Source organism: Eulemur rufifrons, chromosome 7 (assembly GCF_041146395.1).
Source record: "Eulemur rufifrons isolate Redbay chromosome 7, OSU_ERuf_1, whole genome shotgun sequence".
Lineage (NCBI taxonomy): Eukaryota > Metazoa > Chordata > Mammalia > Primates > Lemuridae > Eulemur > Eulemur rufifrons.
Genome location: NC_090989.1, coordinates 279,628,772 through 279,646,957, shown reverse-complemented (window position 1 = coordinate 279,646,957; position 18,186 = coordinate 279,628,772). Strand labels below are relative to the sequence as shown.

The 18,186-nt window shown below is 45.8% G+C and overlaps 2 protein-coding genes across 13 annotated transcripts in view; both read right to left on the bottom strand.

Moving 5' to 3' along the window:
- Positions 1-3,822, bottom strand: part of GLE1 (GLE1 RNA export mediator) — a 28,174-nt gene extending 24,352 nt beyond the window's left edge. The window contains exon 1 of one of the 2 annotated variants that reach the window (XM_069474723.1): positions 3,647-3,822. In XM_069474723.1, coding sequence (XP_069330824.1) covers positions 3,647-3,745 — 99 coding nt within the window. In that variant the 5' untranslated portion in view covers positions 3,746-3,822. The remainder of the gene's footprint in view (positions 1-3,646) is intronic. The other variant, XM_069474724.1, reaches the window with a different exon arrangement.
- A 3,066-nt stretch (positions 3,823-6,888) lies between these two features.
- The window catches only part of ODF2 (outer dense fiber of sperm tails 2), a 36,680-nt gene continuing 25,382 nt past the window's right edge, over positions 6,889-18,186 (bottom strand). For 6 of the 11 annotated variants that reach the window (XM_069476867.1, XM_069476868.1, XM_069476869.1 and 3 more), the window contains 8 exons: positions 17,266-17,401; positions 14,050-14,160; positions 13,780-13,884; positions 12,539-12,697; positions 11,128-11,228; positions 9,207-9,369; positions 8,656-8,781; positions 6,889-7,674 (listed from right to left, as the gene is read on the bottom strand). In XM_069476867.1, coding sequence (XP_069332968.1) covers positions 7,486-7,674; positions 8,656-8,781; positions 9,207-9,369; positions 11,128-11,228; positions 12,539-12,697; positions 13,780-13,884; positions 14,050-14,160; positions 17,266-17,401 — 1,090 coding nt within the window. In that variant the 3' untranslated portion in view covers positions 6,889-7,485. Of the gene's footprint in view, positions 7,675-8,655; positions 8,782-9,206; positions 9,370-11,127; positions 11,229-12,259; positions 12,698-13,779; positions 13,885-14,049; positions 14,161-17,265; positions 17,402-18,186 lie in introns of those variants that run through there. The other 5 variants (XM_069476873.1, XM_069476878.1, XM_069476877.1 and 2 more) reach the window with 2 other exon arrangements.

Below are 18,186 nucleotides of genomic sequence, written 5' to 3'. Positions count from 1 at the left end.
GCACTCTGGGAGGCCGAGGCGGGAGGATTGCTCAAGGTCAGGAGTTCGAGACCAGCCTGAGCAAGAGCAAGACCCCTTCTCTACTAAAAATAGAAAGAAATCATATGGACAGCTAAAAATATATATAGAAAAAAATTAGCCGGATATGGTGGCACATGCCTGTAGTCCCAGCTACTCGGGAGGCTGAGGCAGGAGGATTGCTTGAGCCCAGGAGTTTGAGGTTGCTATGAGCTAGGCTGACGCCACGGCACTCCAGCCCGGGCAACAGAGCGAGACTCTGTCTCGGGGAAAAAAAAAAATATATATAACAGATATATTTTCAAAAAGCATAGAAAGTGGTAACTAATGTAAAAGCCAATGGCTTAAATGAGATTTGTAATACAAAGACTATACAACAAATTCTAGACACTCTCTAGTCTATGTGTGGACAACTTTATACCAGTTAACTATTATTTCTATATGCTTGGCATACACTGCTTTAAACCAGAGCTTATACCATTTAACTGTAAAGTACATGGCAAATTTTGGCTAGGAACTTTACTCAATGTCAGGAAATATTACCAGGAAATATGGAGAAACAGTTTAATAATGATTAAGAGCACTGAGTTTAGAACCGGCCTTTCTAGGTTTTAATTCCATCTCTGAATTCCACTTACCTGCATTACTGTTGGCAAGTTACCTAACCTCTCAGGCCTCAGCTTCATCACTTTTTAATTTTTTTTTATTAGAGACAGGCTTTCATTCTGTCACCCAGGCTGGAGTGCAGTGGCATGACCATAGCTCACTGCAGCCTCAAACTCCTGGGCTCAAGTGATCCTCCTGCCTCAGCCCCCCCGAGTAGCTGGGACTACAGGCTTGTGCCACTCTACCTGGCTAATTATTTTTATTTTTATGTTTTATTTATTTATTTATCTATTTTGGAGATGGAGGTTTCACTATGTTGCCCAGACTGGTCTTGGACTTTTGGCCTCAAGCGATCCTCCCACCCCTGCCTCCCGAGTAGCTGGCACTACAGGCGCCAGTCACCATATCCCGGAGGTTTATCCCTTCTAAAATGAGGTAATAAAGTATCCATCTCAAAAGGCTTTGAGAGGATTAAACAAGTAATACATATAAAAGAACATAGACCCATACCTGGCACATAATAAGTACTCAATAATTGCAAACTAATATTTTGTCTAGATCAGTGGTCCCCAAGCAGGAACAATTTTAACCCCTACAATATTTGGCAATATCTGGAGGGAGACATTTTGGTCATCAGAACTAAGAGGGTGCTACTGGCATCTAGTGGGGAGAGGCCAGGGGTGCGAGTTAACATCCTACAATGTACATGCCCGGAACAGCAGCCACTCCAAAAAGAATTATCCAACCCAGCCGAAAATGTCAATAGTGCTGTGGTTGAAAAACCCTAATCTAGATCACAGGTTGACATCACATGTACAATAAATAGGTACTCATTCAAACTACAGTAAACAATCTGGACATAGAAGCAGATATGCTGATATGCACTCTTTATACACTAATGAGGCTGATTTTAAAAATATATTAGAAATAACGTTGAGACAACACCTTTTATTCATTCCTTACACCAAAATTAATTCTAGGAGAAAATTTTCAAGTATAAAATGTAAAGCCATATACACCATAAATAAAAACTCAATTAACAAACTAGAAAAATATAAATGCAATATATATCACAGATAAAGGGCAATTATCCCAATACATAAAGAACCTGTATAAATTAGAAGGAAAACAGCACAAAAACCCCCAATAGAAAAAGGTGCAATGACATAAACAAGCAATTCACAAATAAAGAAATAAAACAGTCTCAACTATATGAAAGGATGTTTAACCTCACCTAAGAGAGAAATGTATAGTAAAACTGCACTGAGATCTTATTCTTACCTATTAAATTAGCAAAAAATTAAAAAGTATAATAATGTATTGTGTTGACAAAGCTGTAGGCAAATGGCCATGACCATCATTGCTGATTAGAAGGCAAATTGATATATCCATTATGGAACGGAATTGGGAGACAAAACTACATCTAGATTTACTTTTTGATCCAGTGATCTCACTTCTAGGATATTATCCTGAAGATATACTTCCCACAAAATGAAAATGCTCATGTACAAGATTATTCACTGTAATACTGCTTGTAACTGCAAAACATTGGGAGCAACCTAAAAACCCACACATAGTAGAGTGGTTGAATTAACTGTGGAACCTCCATACAACAAAATACTATGCAAATGGGAAAAAACTCAAAAACTGATATGGAGTGATTTCTAGGATATATTAGGTAAAAAAAGATAAGTACAAAAAAGTTATCTATTTTGTACAGAAAAGAATGGGAAATAACAAAACATGTATCAATTTGTTTATTTAAGCAAAAAGCAACATAGAAACAAGAAACTAGAAATGAATGAGATTGCTTACTTATAGGGAGTGGATATGAACTTGGGAAGGGGTCAGGGAGTGACCCTTCTCTGGCACACTTTATTACATAGTTCTGATTTTGTAATCATCTTAATGTTTCGCATATTCAAAATAACCCAAATCAACAAGGGTGGGAGAAAAAACTTTAAATGGAATACAAACAAAAACAAATGAATAAAGTAATCATATTGACAAAGGTAGGAGTGGAGGTGGACCTAACCTAAGTAACTTTTTTTTTTTTTGAGACAGAGTCTCGGTTTGTTGCCCGGGCTAGAGTGAGTGCCGTGGCGTCAGCCTAGCTCACAGCAACCTGAAACTCCTGGGCTTAAGCGATCCTCCTGCCTCAGCCTCTCAAGTAGCTGGGACAACAGGCATGTGCCACCACGCCCAGCTAATTTTTTCGATATATATTTTTAGTTGGCCAGATAATTTCTTTCTATTTTTAGTAGAGACGGGGGTCTCGCTCTTGCTCAGGCTGGTCTCGAACTCCTGACCTCCAGCGATCCACCCGCCTCGGCCTCCCAGAGTGCTAGGATTACAGGCGTGAGCCACCGCGCCCGGCCAGGTCTGTATATTTTAAAACTGTCAACGATATAAAAGACGGGGAATTACTTTAGAATTGTTTCCCACGCAAGTCTGAAAAGACAGGACAACATCCTGCCTGAAGCTAACTACCAGCAACTCGGGGATAGGAGCTCTGCTTTAACTGTCTCCCCATCATCCCACCTCCAGTACAGGGCTTTGCAAATACTAGCTACAGTGACCACGTCCCCATTAACTTTCCAGGTCAGCCAAATGTCATCTAAAAACTTGACCACTTCACTGGCAGCAATGGGTTAGGTCGTGTTAATCGTGCGCTGCTAAATCTGGAGCTCCTAGCACATGAGACGCAGTAAATTAACTGACCCTGAAAGGCCAGGATTGCTTTGACAACGTAAGAGGAAGCGCCGAACTCTGGCTGGGGGCAGCAATGAAGCCTTCAGAGAGCAAAGCACCTCTGAAGTAAGGGGAGATCTCCGAACGGCTAGAATAGGTTGGAGAGGCCAGAAACTCTAGGACAGGCAGACACACAAACAGGAGTCAAGAAATAAATGCAACGTGTTAGAACGCACGGGATCCCGGGCGCAGGGCGTGCCAAGGGCTAAGCAAGAGCAAGGTCCCCTCCCGAGGGGTCAGAGGGCCCAGCCCCTCCAGGGCCACCGCTCACCTCGCCGCGCAGCAGCCAGTCGCGGTGGTAGCAAAGGCGACCTTTGTTGGAACTGCGCAGAGCCTGCAGGGTCTCCCAGCAGCGACCCTCGGACGGCATCGTCCACCCTCTCGCAGCTTCTCAGAGGCGCCGCTTGTGACAAAACAAACCCTCGAATCCGCCGCCGGCAAATGGGCGCTGGCTTCCGCTTCCGGGGCACGCACGCAGCGCAGCCCCTCCCCCAACGGCGCCACGCCCCACCGCCGGCTGTGAGGCGGCTGGTCTGCGACCGGGAGTGGAGGGCCGGGCTGGTGGGGCTCGCTGTGCAGAGGGGAACGCCAGCTGGAAACTGTCTCGGTTGCGGAAAATCAGCCGTGCATTGAGGATTCGGGCAAACTGGAACCCTTATGCACTGTTCATGGGCTTGTAAAATGGGGCAGCTGCTGCCGAAGACAGTCTGGCAGTCCCCCACGTCTACGCGGACTTGTACATACGTGAAGGTTCATAGCAGCGTTATTCATAATAGCCAAAAAGTGAAAGCAACCCGCGGGTCCATCAAGTGGTGAATGAATAAAATATGCACTATATGTAGGGTTCCTTCACTTTCTGTGTCATGACCGAGTATCACAGACTGCCTTGACGGCTCTGTGACTCAGCCAGCTGCAGGTTTTTCCCAGCAGGCTTGCAGCCAAACCCGGGCCTTGAAACAATAAAGGTATCTAAGTTTTTGCCCAGACCACTGAAAGAAACTAGCCCTGGCCCTGAGACAGATCCCTCAAACTCTCATACAGACTCCCTACCTTGATCCCCCATCACTCTGGATGTATCTGGGTAGAACACCCTGCTCTCGCTGTCAGCCGGAGAATTGCTGCAACATCTGTATGTAGATTCCCCTGGTAAGCGCTTTGGACTGATCGCCCTGGCCCTTAGTGCTTCCTTGGAATCCCAGTCACCCCATCTCCACAGGGCTTGGGGCATTCCCTTGTGGGGAATTCCTCTGCGGCAGCTTTTGGGGCAATTCCAGTCGTGGGTTGCCAGGAGAGAAAACACTCTATATCCATACACTGGAATATTATTCAGCAATAAAAGTATCATGGACTGGATAACATGCTACACTGTGAATCTGGAAACATTATGCTAAGTGAAGAAGCCACATACTGGACAATTCCATTTAGGTGAAGTGTCTAGAACAGCCAAATCCACAGAGCCAGAGAGACTATTGGTTGGCAGCTGGAGGATGGGAATGGGGAATGACCACTTATGGGTTAAGTTTCCTCTCAGGGGCGATGAAAATGGTCTAGAATTTGATAATGGTGATAGTTGCACAACTTGCTGAATATGCCAAAAACCACTGAATTATATATAAACTTCAAAAGGGTGAATTTTATAGTATGTTAACAATATCTCAATAAAAATAAATAGAATGAGTCACAATTGCTCAGGGACAGCTGTAACAGGGACCTTTTTTTTTTTTTTTCCTTTTCTCCATCCAATTTTTTAATTATCATGGGTACATACTAGTTATATATCTTTATAGGGCACATGTGATGTTTTGGTACAGGCATACAATGTGAATTAATCAAATCAAGGTAATTGCGGTATCCAACACCTCAGGAATTTATCATTTGTTAGGAACATTCCAATTCCACTCTTTATTTTAAAGCATACCCTAACTTATTAATTATAATCACTTTGTTGTGCTATCAAATATTCTTCATTATATCTAACTATATTTTTGCACCCATTAACCATCGCCACTTTATCCCCCACTCCCTGCTACCCTTCCCAACCTCTGGTAACCACCATTCTACCCTTCTATCCTCATTGTTCTATGGGATTTCAGTGTGAGGTAGGAAGGATTCTCTTTGGAGTATGAACAATATGAACATTTTTCATTTTCTCAGTTTTTACAAACTTCCTGGACTTTTTGTGATAGAATATTTTACAAAGAAAAATAGAACATTGTTGGAAGAGTCCCAGCATTGGACTCCAAGAGAGGTGTTTCTGACACCAGAGTTACATAGCAGTGCCCTGCACTGAGAGGGTTTTCTCTAGTTTGTAAAAATAATAATGAGTTGTACAGATATATATGCATGTTGGCGTAAATTTGCTAACTGTCCTTTCTTGGAAAGGTCCTTCCTATATTATAAGTTCAAGTCCATTTCCATTAAGGGTATGAAATTGGGCTTGATTTTGTGGCAATGGTAGCTAGTAGGGTTTTAATGATCTTCCTTAGAAAAAGTGGAAGCTGGAAACTACAAATGTCCGCAAAATGGGGTGGGAGGAGATTTCTGGTCTTTGAAATCCAGATGACTGGGTGGGGCCCACTGCTTAAGGACACAGAGGAATTCTCCAGAGTTTTGGACTTGGATTAGAGTGGCTGAGAAATGACAAGACTGGATCACCCAGAAGGCAAAGAACAGCTGGAATGGAAAGGGTAGCAGTCAGCACAGTACCAATTTGTTCTCTTCTCTAAAGAATTTCTTCATTCTTTCTTTTTAGATACAGGAAAATGTGAATAAAAATGGCCTATGTTCTTATTTCAGAAACTGATTAACATTTTAAAAATATACTGTACACCATCCCATCCTCTTCCTAACTGCTAACATGGTCTGCCCCCAGACGCTGAGCAATGCCTTATTAAAGTCTGTGGGCCTCACGCCTGCAATCCTAGCACTCTGGGAGGCCGAGGTGGGAGGATCGCTCGAGGTCAGGAGTTCGAGACCAGCCTGAGCAAGAGCGAGACCCCATCTCTACTAAAAATATAAAAGAAATTAGCCAAACAACTAAAAACAGAAAAAATTAGCCAGGCATGGTGGTGCATGCCTGTAGTCCCAGCTACTTGGAGTCTGAGGCAGAAGGATCGCTTAAGCCCAGGAGTTTGAGGTTGCTGTGAGCTAGGCTGACACCACAGCACTCTAGCCCAGGCAACAGAGTGAGACTCTGCCTCCAAAAAAAAAAAAAAAGAAGTCTTTGTCCTGCACACATGTCACAGATTATACTGTAAAAATGTACGAAGGAGAAAGAACCAACCTGAACTAAAATGAAATGAAAAACAAATCTTACACGTACCAAGTAATTAAAAAAAACATTTCCTGGCTCTCCTGCAGCATTTTGATCATTTTTAGAAGAGGGTTGGGGGGGTGGGTGGATAAAGAAAATCATCCAATGGAGACTTAAGTAACTGATCATAAAAGCTTTTTATAAAACCACACAAATATTTCAAGAATAAATGAATTCCACAGATACAAATCAGGCAAAGAGAAACAAAAATCAATGAGATTGGGATTACACTTGTAAAAGGCCAAATGGACACAAGCCCTCAAGGGTCTGCTTTGAAATGCTTGGGGGCCAGTGGCCTCAAGAAAAGTCAGGCGTGAGAAGTTTGCACTGAGCTTGGGAAACACCACACCCGTGAAATCAGAAAAAAAGCAAGTGAAGGTGCTCACAGCTCCTGCTGGTTCAGGTCGGAAAATCCAAGACAGAGATCCCTAAAAAGATGAGGGCTGTAAGGGGACTGGTGGAAAAAGTCCAGTCTAAATATTCTCTTGGGAAAGAAAGGAGCAAAGTCATGGTAAGTTAAAATCTGGTACCCAAATGTAGTAGTTAATTTAAGGGCTGGCAAGGTAATTAAGAAATCTTCAATTAGGCAACTATATCAGGAAGGAGACACCCAAGTGCTTCCTACTTCATCCCTGCTGCTTTACGGACTGTCCTGGAGCTAGTAGCTAAGGACAAGACCCTGAACACACTTCATCACTAGGAGTTAGAGGAAAACCCACAGGCTTTCCAGCTATGGCTTGGCAACTGCTTAGTTCCCACAGCATCAGTCAGGGCTCTTAGGCCCTAGACGGGTGGCCTCAGGCAGGAGGAGATCGGGAGCGGATGGGGGAGCTGGTCAGGTAGGTAGCATAGGGACTGTCCCCAAACACATTGGCGTATGATGACTTGAGGAACTGGACATAGTTCTGCATGCTGCGGTTGGTGCTCTCTGACTGCTCCAGGCGATCTTTCAGGTCCTGTAGCCGGCTCTGGTAGCGGCGGTCCACCTAAGAGGAGAAACAGAGGATGGGCAGAGTGTGCGACATGTCCAGAATAGACAAATCCACAGAAACACGGGGACGTCATTAGGGGTTGCCAGGGGCTGAGGGAGAGAGGATTGGGGAGTGACTGCTAATGAGCATGGAGTTTCTTTTTGAAAATATTCTAAACTTAGATTGTAGTGATTGCACAACTCTGAATATACTAAAAACCATTGAGTTGTACAATTTAAATGAGTGAATTTTATAGAATTTAAATGATATCTTAATAAAGCCGGGGATTTTTTTTGAGACAGAGTCTCACTCTGTCACCTGGGCTAGAGTGCAATGGTGTCATCATAGCTCACTGCAAACTTAAACTCCTGTGCTCAAGGGATGCTCCTGCCTGAGCCTCCCGAGTAGCTGTGCACCATTGTGCCTGGCTAACTTGGCTATTTTTTTTTTATTTTTAGTAGAGACAGGGTCTTGCTCTTGCTCAGGCTGGCTTCAAACACCTGAGCTCAAGTGATCCTCCCACCTCGGCCTTCCAGAGTGCTAGGATTACAGGCATGAGCCACTGTGCCTGGCCAATAAAGCTGCTTTAGAAAGGGGATCTGGCTGGTCGAGGTGGCTAATGCTTATGATTCCAGCACTTTGGAAGGCCAAGACAGGAGGATGGCTTCAGCCCAGGAGTTTGAGACCCCCCCTGGCAACATAGTGAAACACTGTCTCTACAAAAAAATTAAAAAAAAAAAAAAAAATTAGCTGGGTGTGGTGGTGCATGCCTGCAGTCCCAGCTACTTGAGATGCTGAGATGAGAGGATCACAAAAAAAAAAAAAAAAAAAAAGGATCTATCTACCTAGGATATCTGCAAGGGATGGGAAAGTGATTGGAGAAAAAGAAAACAATGTCATATTCATAAAAGCAACAACAAAACATCTTGCCCTACAAGTGCCAGGGAAGCTAAAAATCTCCATCCGCCCCCGTCCTAAGCCCTCAGCCCGACTCACATCATCCCGGCTCCGCCGCAGCTGGCTGAGTTCAGTTTTGGTTCTACTCAGCTGGGTCTCAAGGTCCAGGATTTTGTTCTGGGCTGCTCGCTCCTTGGAGAGCGCATGTTCCTTGGTTTGTTCCACCTGCACAGAAGGCACAGAGGTGGGGCTGGTGCCCCTGACACGGGAAACACCTCGCAAAGAGAAGCCTGGGCCTCTCCCACTATCTGGTTTCATAGACAGCACTTACACAGGTGCTGGACAGAGTTCTCTGCAGCCTGGGCAGGAGCTGACTATGGAGACTGGTCTGCAACCCCGCTTTGCCTGCCCTCTCCCCGTGCTCCATGACTGCCACCTGAGTCCCAAGAGGGCAGCAATTAAATGAGCAGTCATCATCTGTAAAGTGCTGTGTCTTTTACAACAAAGAGATACTCGTTCGATCCTTACGACAAATTCATGAGGCAGGTACTACTGTGTATGTCCATTTTTCAGAGGAGGAAATAGGCTAAGAGAGGTTAGGCAATTTTCCCAAAGTCACAGAGCTAGTGAATAATGGAATTAAGACTGACCTGCCTCCTGGCATCTTCAATGGCGCCCTCCAACTGCCTTGCCAGGCTCCCGCATTCCCGTGTTTTCTCCTCCAGCCGCAGCTGTGACTGGTGGATTGCCTCCTCCCTCTTGGCAATCACCTGTAGGAACTCGATATTCTGGGCACTGGTCGCCTCCAGTTTCCTAGGTGAAAGCAATCAGTCAGATCCTGCACATACCCCCACCTGTCTTGCTCCACCCCACCAGGGGGCTTCCAGTCACCCCTGGACTGGTGGTCTCATCATGCCAAGTATCTCCAAGGAGCCACAGGAATAAAGCAAAGATAACTGCAGATCAGCAAGGCGGCCAAGGAACGCTGCAACTGGAGCGGCTGGTTAGAGACAGCGTGAAGAGTGGGAAAAGCAAGCACAGACGGCCCGTGGCTGTGTTAAGTGTGCCTGTCACCACATGGGACACAGCAGCTTGCAGCTCAGGAAGGTGGGTACCATTATTATCCCCACTTCAGAGACGAAGAAACTGAGTCTCAAAAAGGGCAAGTCATTGGCCCAAGGTCGGCACAGCTGGCAGGTGAGGTCTGTCACCAAAACCCATGCCCTCAACTTCTACTATTCACTGCTGCCCCGCTCAGCAAAAGGACCTCAGCTGGGGCCCTCACCATCTCATGTGACCAGCCATGGGGCAGCCATGGCCGTCCCAATGTACACACACTATCTCTACTGCACTTCCTGGATGCCTTCCAGTTTAAGGAGCTCTGCAAGTCCTGTGGAATCTGGCTGCATTTTCAAGGCCAGCAGGGCAGAGCAGAGGCAGAGCCTAAAAGTGCAGGCTGCATTAGCCACCTGGGGCACTTAGAGTCTCTGAGGCCTCGGGCCCCTCACCTCTGAGCCCCAGGCTGCACCAGGGCCTTTTATAGATGCTGATTCAAGCTCTGAAGGAAGATAGGCAGGGGTCAAACTTGCAGCTTTGCCAGGTACCAGCAATGCAACCTTGGGTGAGTCACTTAACTTTTCTCCAGCTCAGTCTCTTCCTGTTTAAAATTGGGATAATACCAGCTAACCAATAATGTATGCTAGACTATATTGAACATTTCCCTGTGCTAGGTAATGTGCCAAGCCCTTTACCAGGATTATCTCACTGAAAACTCGCAGTAACACCATAGGCTGAATATCAGCCCTAGCATGATCCTTTTCTCAAGATGAGGAAATTGTTGTTAAAGGATACAAAATTACAGCTGGATAGGAGGAGTAAGTTCTAGTGTTCTATGCCACTGTAGGCTGACTGTAAATAATAATATATGGTTTCAAATAGCTAGAAGGATATTCAGTGTGCCCCCAACACAAATGATAAATGTTTGAGATGATGGATATGCTAATTTCCCTGACCTGATCACCACACATTATTATGTATTGAAACATCACTATGTACCCCATGCATATGTACAACTATTTGTCAATTTAAAAAATCAAATTAATTTTTTTTTAAATGAAGAAACTGAGGTTCAAAGGAGTTAAATGATTTGCTCAAGATCACCATGCAGGTTAAGTGGCAGAGCTGGGCCCCAAGGCCATGGTTTCTGATTCCAAAAACTGTTCTCTTCACCTCCAACTGCCTCGAGGCCCGTAAGTAACAGAGAAGAATCAGATCAGAAAGGTCTTGGGAAGGACGCTTGGGAACAAACAACAGAAAGAGGGGGAAATGCCCCCAACGGCGGTGAACTGGCTGTTCCATTCAAACCCGGCCCTGGCTTGGATCACTCCATTCCAAACGTCCCCCACGATGCTTACCACTGAAATGGAAACAGCTTTTCCTCTGAGGTCTGCCTAGCACCTTCCAGGGCCTTGAGTCCCTCAAACACTTCCGCACACTAAGCACAAAGCAGCTAAGTGGCTGAAAGTCTCAGGTCCTAGGAAGAGGACAGAGATGGGACCAAGTGCCTCTAACCTCTCCAGTTCATCCACCTTCAGACTCAGCTGTTTATTTTCCTTCTGGGAAGCCTGATGTTTCTCTCTCGCCATCTCCAGCTTGTCCCCCTGATGTTCGATCTAAAATGACAGGAACACAGACTGGTTTACGAAAGAATTTCCAGGCATATCCCTCCATCTTCCCTGTGACCTGTCTTCCACACCAGGGAAAGGGGCACACTGCCCTCGGCAGGCGTCCAAGTCTCAACGCACAACCTGGAGGAGAGAGAACAGCAGGGACAGGTTAGGTCCAACTCCAAAGACAGAAGGCTTCCCCACACCGGAGGAAGCCAAGTTTTTGATGCTGAAGAACCGCAACGATGTTTTCTTCATCAGGGAAGCCACTCTGGCCCAGCCGGGATCCAGGGCAGACACGAGAAGGCAGAGCAGATGCAGACCTAATTGGCGCATGTGACAGACCATGACGGGGGGGACCATTGAGTTCATCCTCCCCTTAACTGGGGACACGTGCAGGCAAGGCAAAGGAAATCTATCAATTCTTTCAGGCTGGCATGTTTGAGAAGTTACCCAGATGGCTGCTTTACACAGAAGCCTCAGACATCAGGGCTCAAAAGGCCTTGAGAATGCTCGGGTTCAACAGAGAAGGCCGGCAATTTACTGCGAACACGGGTTTGGGAACCAGATAGAGCTGGCTGGGTTCCAACCCTGCTTACTAAGTGTGAGCCCTGGGACGGTAGGGAACTACTTATCCCCTCTGTGCAGTGGCTGCTTTCTGTGAAATGGGGAAATAATGCATACACCGCACAACGTTCCCGGGGGATGCTGGAGCATGGAGTAGGTGCTCAAAAATGGTAGCTCCTTTTACGAGCATTACAAAGAAGCAAGTCCAGAGAGGGGAAGGGCCTTGCCAAAGGTCAGACTGCACGAGTTTCACATAATTTCACAGATACCACAGGCAATAGGCAGGTTGCTTCTGGGGGAAGGGACTGCTTGCTTCTGTCTTTCAGGACAGAATCTCAGGCAATGGATCTGTTGAGAGTCAGGAGAGGCAGCTAAAACAAGAGAATGATAGAAAAAAAGAAATCCTACAGCTTGGCAACTGCTGGCATCTCACATCTGCGGGTGGGGGGCTGAGGACAGCAGCGCAGGTGCCGAGGCAGGAGGAGACAGCACTCCTGGGGTGGGGCAACAGCAGGAGGGCCCAGTGGCTCCAGGCGAGTGACGGCTCCTATAACTACAATCACTTTGTGCAAACACGAAGCATTTGGCACACCAGACTTTTATTTCACAGCACTGATGATAGCTCATTCCTTTCAGAGAGCGGCAACCAAGAAAAACGAAGTGGTCCTCCCTTGGGGGCGTGCAGCTCATCTTGGTAAGCGGGCCCCTGCTCGGGCCAGTTCGTGGGACCCTTTCTGCCAGTCCCTTACCCGGCTGCGCAGGTCTGATATGATGGCTGTGAGATCGATGTTCTTCCTCTCGTAGCCCTGCAGCTGGTCTTGGCACTCCGCCAGCTTTGCCTCCGTGATCTTGAGGATGTCAGGCAGCTGCTGCAAGTCAGCCAGCTGGGACTGGAACTGCCGACGCGCCTGGAGTGGGGAAGAAAGGCCCGCCGTTGGGAAGGGCCCCACTGCTGGCGGGGCCAGTCCTTTGTAGTCAGGGTAGGGCTGTCCGCAGTCCCTAGAAGAGGATCTTGCAAAAGATCATCCTCACAGGCCACCGAGCAAGTGTCCAGCTGCTGTCTGAGGGGACACACCTGGGCCTAACTTGCCACTTGAGCTTGCCATTCAGTCATCCATTAACAATGACAACCACATAGTAAAACGCCAGGACCCAGGCCTTGTGCAAAGGGCTCTCTGAGGTTGCTCATTTAATTCAGACAACAACCTGTAAAATAGGTGCTGTTGTCCCCATATAGGGACACTAAGGATTAAGGGGACTTAAGTTATTTGTCCAAGGTCATTCAGCTAAAAACTGATAAAGCCAAGATTAAAGTCTAGTCTAACCCCCAAGCCCCTAAGAAGGCAACCACAATGCTACAGGCCAGAGGGAAAGGTAAGAAGTATCTGGTCTTAGTCCGTCCTTGTACTTAGCAAGGAGACTGAGGACTAGAGAGGGGCTTGACTTGCCCAAGGTTATGAAACAAGTTAGTGGCTGAGGTTGGACTCAGCCTGCCTCCAAGGTGACCATTAAGATGAACCCTATGCTCTGTTCCACCGAATCATCTCTAGAAAAATAAGGCTCTTCAGGAAGTAGATGAGAGGCATACTTTTGGTTAGCACAAAATAAAGACACCACACAGAATGAAACAGGCATGCCAAAGACCTAACATACCTGTGGATCTGTGTCCACCTGGATGCTCCAAGCAGGAGGGATTTTTGTGTTTTTAAGGAAGGTGAAGAGGTGAAAGAAGAAAACCAGAAGGGGAAAAGAGGACAAAGGAGCAGCATGAGAGAGAAGAGAGAGGAACAAAGAAAGAAAGGAAAGAGATGCACATGGCAGAATGGACTGATCCACCTCCAAGAAAGTTAGCTCATCTTTCTTGTTCAAATAAGGTAGGGTCATTTAGTCCTCCAGGTAGGGTCAAAGGCAAGCAGGGGAACAGACTCACAGTCACCGAGTTAGATATTCGAATGGGGTAGGGGAAAGTGGCGAGGAAGAGGAGCAGTACCGCCTCGATCTCTTTGTTCATCTCATCTTTAAGGATCTTGTTCTCTTTGTCGCAGCGTTCTAGCTGGGCAGCCACTTCATCAGCCTCCAATCTGGTCTTCATCACCTAGGGACCAAGAACACAATAGGCCACCTTGGGCAGAGCCGTGTTTTGGTGAAAACCACCTTCCACCCTCAAACCCTTCCTGGAAAGGCCTGGTAGCAACCACCCCCACCTGACGGGGGCAGGGTGGCTGCTGCTCAGAAGAGCCAGGGCACCTGAGAGGCCTACCTGACTCTTATAGTTGTCGATCATTCCCTCATAGTTCTTCACCGACGCCTTCAGCTGCTGGACTTCTTGTTGTGCCTGGTTGAGCTTGTCCTCCATGGGGGCGAAGCTCGCCTAGAAGAGGTGGCTCGTGAGTAACCAAGAGAAAGGTTCTGGATCAGGTGACCCTCCCACCTTCATCTCCATCTAAGAAACCAGCAAAGGAAAGGATCCTACCCTAAACCACACAGCAGTTTTCCTGAGAGAGGCAAAGGGGGTGAGGGTGGAGGGTGAGACTCCTAATGTGACCAACTCAAGTGAATAGAGATGCAAATAAAATGACTTCTGTGTTTTCTTATTCCAAAGGCAATACATAATCATTAAAGAAAATGGAGTCAAAACTAAGACATACTAATCATGCTTGATAACTCGGGATTTGGGCCAGGTGCAGTGGCTCACATCTATAATCCTAGGACTTTGAGAGGCCGAGGCGGGAGGATCGCTTGAGCCCAGGAATTCAAGACCAGTGTGGGCAACATAGCAAGACCCCCGTCTCTACTAAAAATAGAAAAAATTAGCTGGGCGTGGTGGCATATGCCTGTTGTCCCAGCTACTTGGGAGGCTGAAGCAGGAGGATTGCTTAAGCCCAGGAGTTTGAAGTTGCAGTGAGCTATGATGATGGCACCACTGCACTCTAGCCCATGCAACAAAACAAGACCCTGTCTCAAAAAGAAAAAGAAAAACAAACAAAAAAACTTGGGATATGACTATATATCTACAGTTGTGTAGCTCTTTTATTTTTGTCTATAAAAATGAGATTATACTATACATACTGCTTTGCAACATACTTTTAAAATGAACAATATGTTGTGCACTTCTTCTCAAATCAATAAATGTGCTCCTGTAACCCAAATACTCATCTTAGATGGGACGATATAAATCATGGTATTTTAATAGAATAAAATGAGAGGTAGCTGCTTAAAAAGAAATAAAGCTCAAAAAACTGACCTGAAAAGACATTCATGAAATGTGGTTAAATGAGAAAAGCAAGCCGTAGAATAACAGATGGATGAATCGATGTGTGTGATTAACTATCTATGTTAGTATTGGGGGAAAAAAAAACAAAACCTGGAAAAATACATGTGCGCACACCTAACAGAGACCTTCACTTTTTTTTTTTTAAGAAAGAGGGTCTCTTTCCCTGTTTCCCAGGCTGGAGTGCAGTGGCATGATCATAGCTCACTGTAGCCTCCAACTCCTGGGCTCAAACAATCCTCCTGCCTCAACCTCCCGAGCAGCTGGAGCACAGGTATGTGCCACTGGGCCCAGCTAAGAGACCTTCACTTCTATATCACATTTCTGTAATGTTTTAAACTTTTACTATGTTTAAACCTTTATATTATCTAAGTAAGTACACTTCTACAAACATCATTTTGAATGGTCACACTGTATTACACTACACAGGTGCACCATACTTGAATGAATTCCCTAAATAATTGTTAAGACTTGGAGATTGTTTTTAATTTATCCAACAACCACACTATAACAAATGAGATACTACTACTCTCCCACCAGAGTGGCTAAAATCAAGAAGACCAATGATACGAAATGTTGCTGCGGAGACAGGAGCAACTGTTAACTCTCACATACCACTGACAGCAGCATAAATCCGTACAGCTACTTTACTGTTTGGGAGATCTACCAAGGCTACGCTTACGTATACTACTTGATAACCTGGCAATTCTACCTCAGGGTATATAGCCAATAAAAATGCATCAAATAAGTACAGCAAAAGATATATAAAGATGTTCACAGCAGCATTATATAAACAACCCAAATGTCCATTGACAGTAGAATATAAAAATATATTGTAGTGTATTCGTACAAGGACAAACCCTACAGCATTGAGAATGAATAAACTATTATATCCAATCCCATCAGGGATGACTCTCACAGCACATGCTGCGTAAAAGCCAGGCACAAGAGTATTTAGACACTAGATATGAACTATAACCTATATACTACATATATACACATAGTATATATACTAAATAACCACAAACTATATAAACTATATATTATATACTCATTAAATAACTATAAACTATATAAACTATATGTAATATACAGCTACAAACTATACTATATACTATATCTACTATGTAACCACAAACTATACAAAGTATATATAGTATATATAAACTACACAAATCTATCTATAAAGTTCAGAAACAGGCAAACTAATCTGTGATGACAGAAGTCAGGATAGCAGTTACCTCTGCAGGGGTGTGAGTAACCAAGAGATGTCACTAGGGTGTTGTAAGGTTTGATCAGAGTGATCGACAAAGTGTGTTCACTTTATTAAAATGCTGTATCTTTGTACTTTTCCATATGTTATTCTTCCTTAAAAATCAACATTACTTAACAGTAAAAAGCAAAATCAGTAAAAAAAAACAAAACAAAACAAAACAAAAAAAAAACACCTGGATGTTATTACCCAGATCAATAAAAAACCAAGCTCAAACCTCTCTGGAATGCAAGCCTGTTCAGGTGCCTCTCGCCCCTGGCATGCTGGAAGTGGGTACGCAAGAGTTTAAGAGCTAGGGCTCCAGGATCAGACTCAGGTTCAAATCCCAACTCCAACAAGCTTCCTAGGCAAACAAAACCTTGACCTTTCTCTAAGCCTCAGTTTTTCTTTTTCTTTTTGAGATAGAGTTTCATTCTATCACCCAGGCTGGCCATGAACTCCTGGCCTGAAGCAATCCTTTCTCCTCAGCCTCCCAAGGTGTAGCTAGGATTAAAGGTGTGGGCCACTGTCCCTGGCTCCATATTCATATCTCAAATGGAGATAATCATCACTTCATTGGGAGGTTGGGACAGTTAAGTGAGAATTAATGCATGGAAAGGGGCCTGGCAGTGCCCCAGGAGTCCTATCTCACGTGCGCGGGCTGAGTGCACCGTGTCCAGCACTTCACATGCATTACCACATTCTCCCAGGACCACGTTTCCTCTCGCTAAGGAAACAGCAGCAATAGAAGATGAAATGAAATGTCTTGCCTAAAAGAGGTAGAGCCAGGACTTGAACCCAGGCCTTTCTGACTCAAGAGCACTCCCTGTTAATGGTGCCACTGCCCCCCAGGGCCTCTGAAGACCTTGCTCATCTCTGTGCCCAAACAGGCATGCCCTGCCATCGGCCCACTGCCCCACCCAATTGCCTGGTCCCCAGCTCTCACTACGGACCTTCAGCCTCTCGTTCTCCAGCTTGAAGGCAGAGTACTCGGCAGTCTGACGGTGTAGTCTCTCCACCAGGCTGTCCCGGTCTTCCCGCATTTTCTCCTCTAAAGTTTGTTGTTGGTTTACAAGATCTGTCACCCGGCTAGAAGATTGCAAAGCAAAAACAGACAGAGAGAATCAATTCCACAGATTCCAAGGTTCCATGGAGTAGGGCCAAGTGTTCCTACCCAGGCCACGTCACACTCTGGACACACTGCCTGCCTGCTCCTAATCTCTATGCTGGGACGCAAAGCCCTGCCTTGGCATTGCTGCTGTGGCAGTCCCATGCCTGTTTCCCACCTCCTAATGACATCTTTTAAGATTTGTCTCCCTTACCACCCCCTCCGAGAAGCCCTCTACAGTTCAACAATAAGTGATGACTTATTAACAGAAGTTGTCCATTCTGATCCTCCCAAGAGGCCAAGACGCTCCCTGAGGACAATGACCAGAGACATGATCCCTTCCTAGCTCCCCACGGCACCTCCCAGGATCTCAGCCCATTGGATCTTGATGTGAGGACAGATTCCTCTGGACTCCCAGGACTCCCAGGCTGGAAGTCAGGGGTTATTGCCCGGGCATTCCTCTCCAGCAGGCACTGAGCACACTGGGCTCTTGCATTCTCAGCAGAGGACTGGCACCGTGCTTGGCTTGTTCACACAGGGACTCTACCTAGCATAGGCGGGAACTGCAATGCGTGTGTGTGGAAAGAAGGTGCGAGTGGAGAGAAAGAAGCCGACTCGGGAACTGGCTGCCCACCCCTTCCTTGCCCCCTCTGTCCCCTCAGTCACTCAGCAAGACTGTCATCAATCAAAGAGCAGAGGCTGTGGCCTCAGAGGAGCCCTGGGCTCACAGATGCCCACTCATTTATCTTGACCACAGACCCATCAC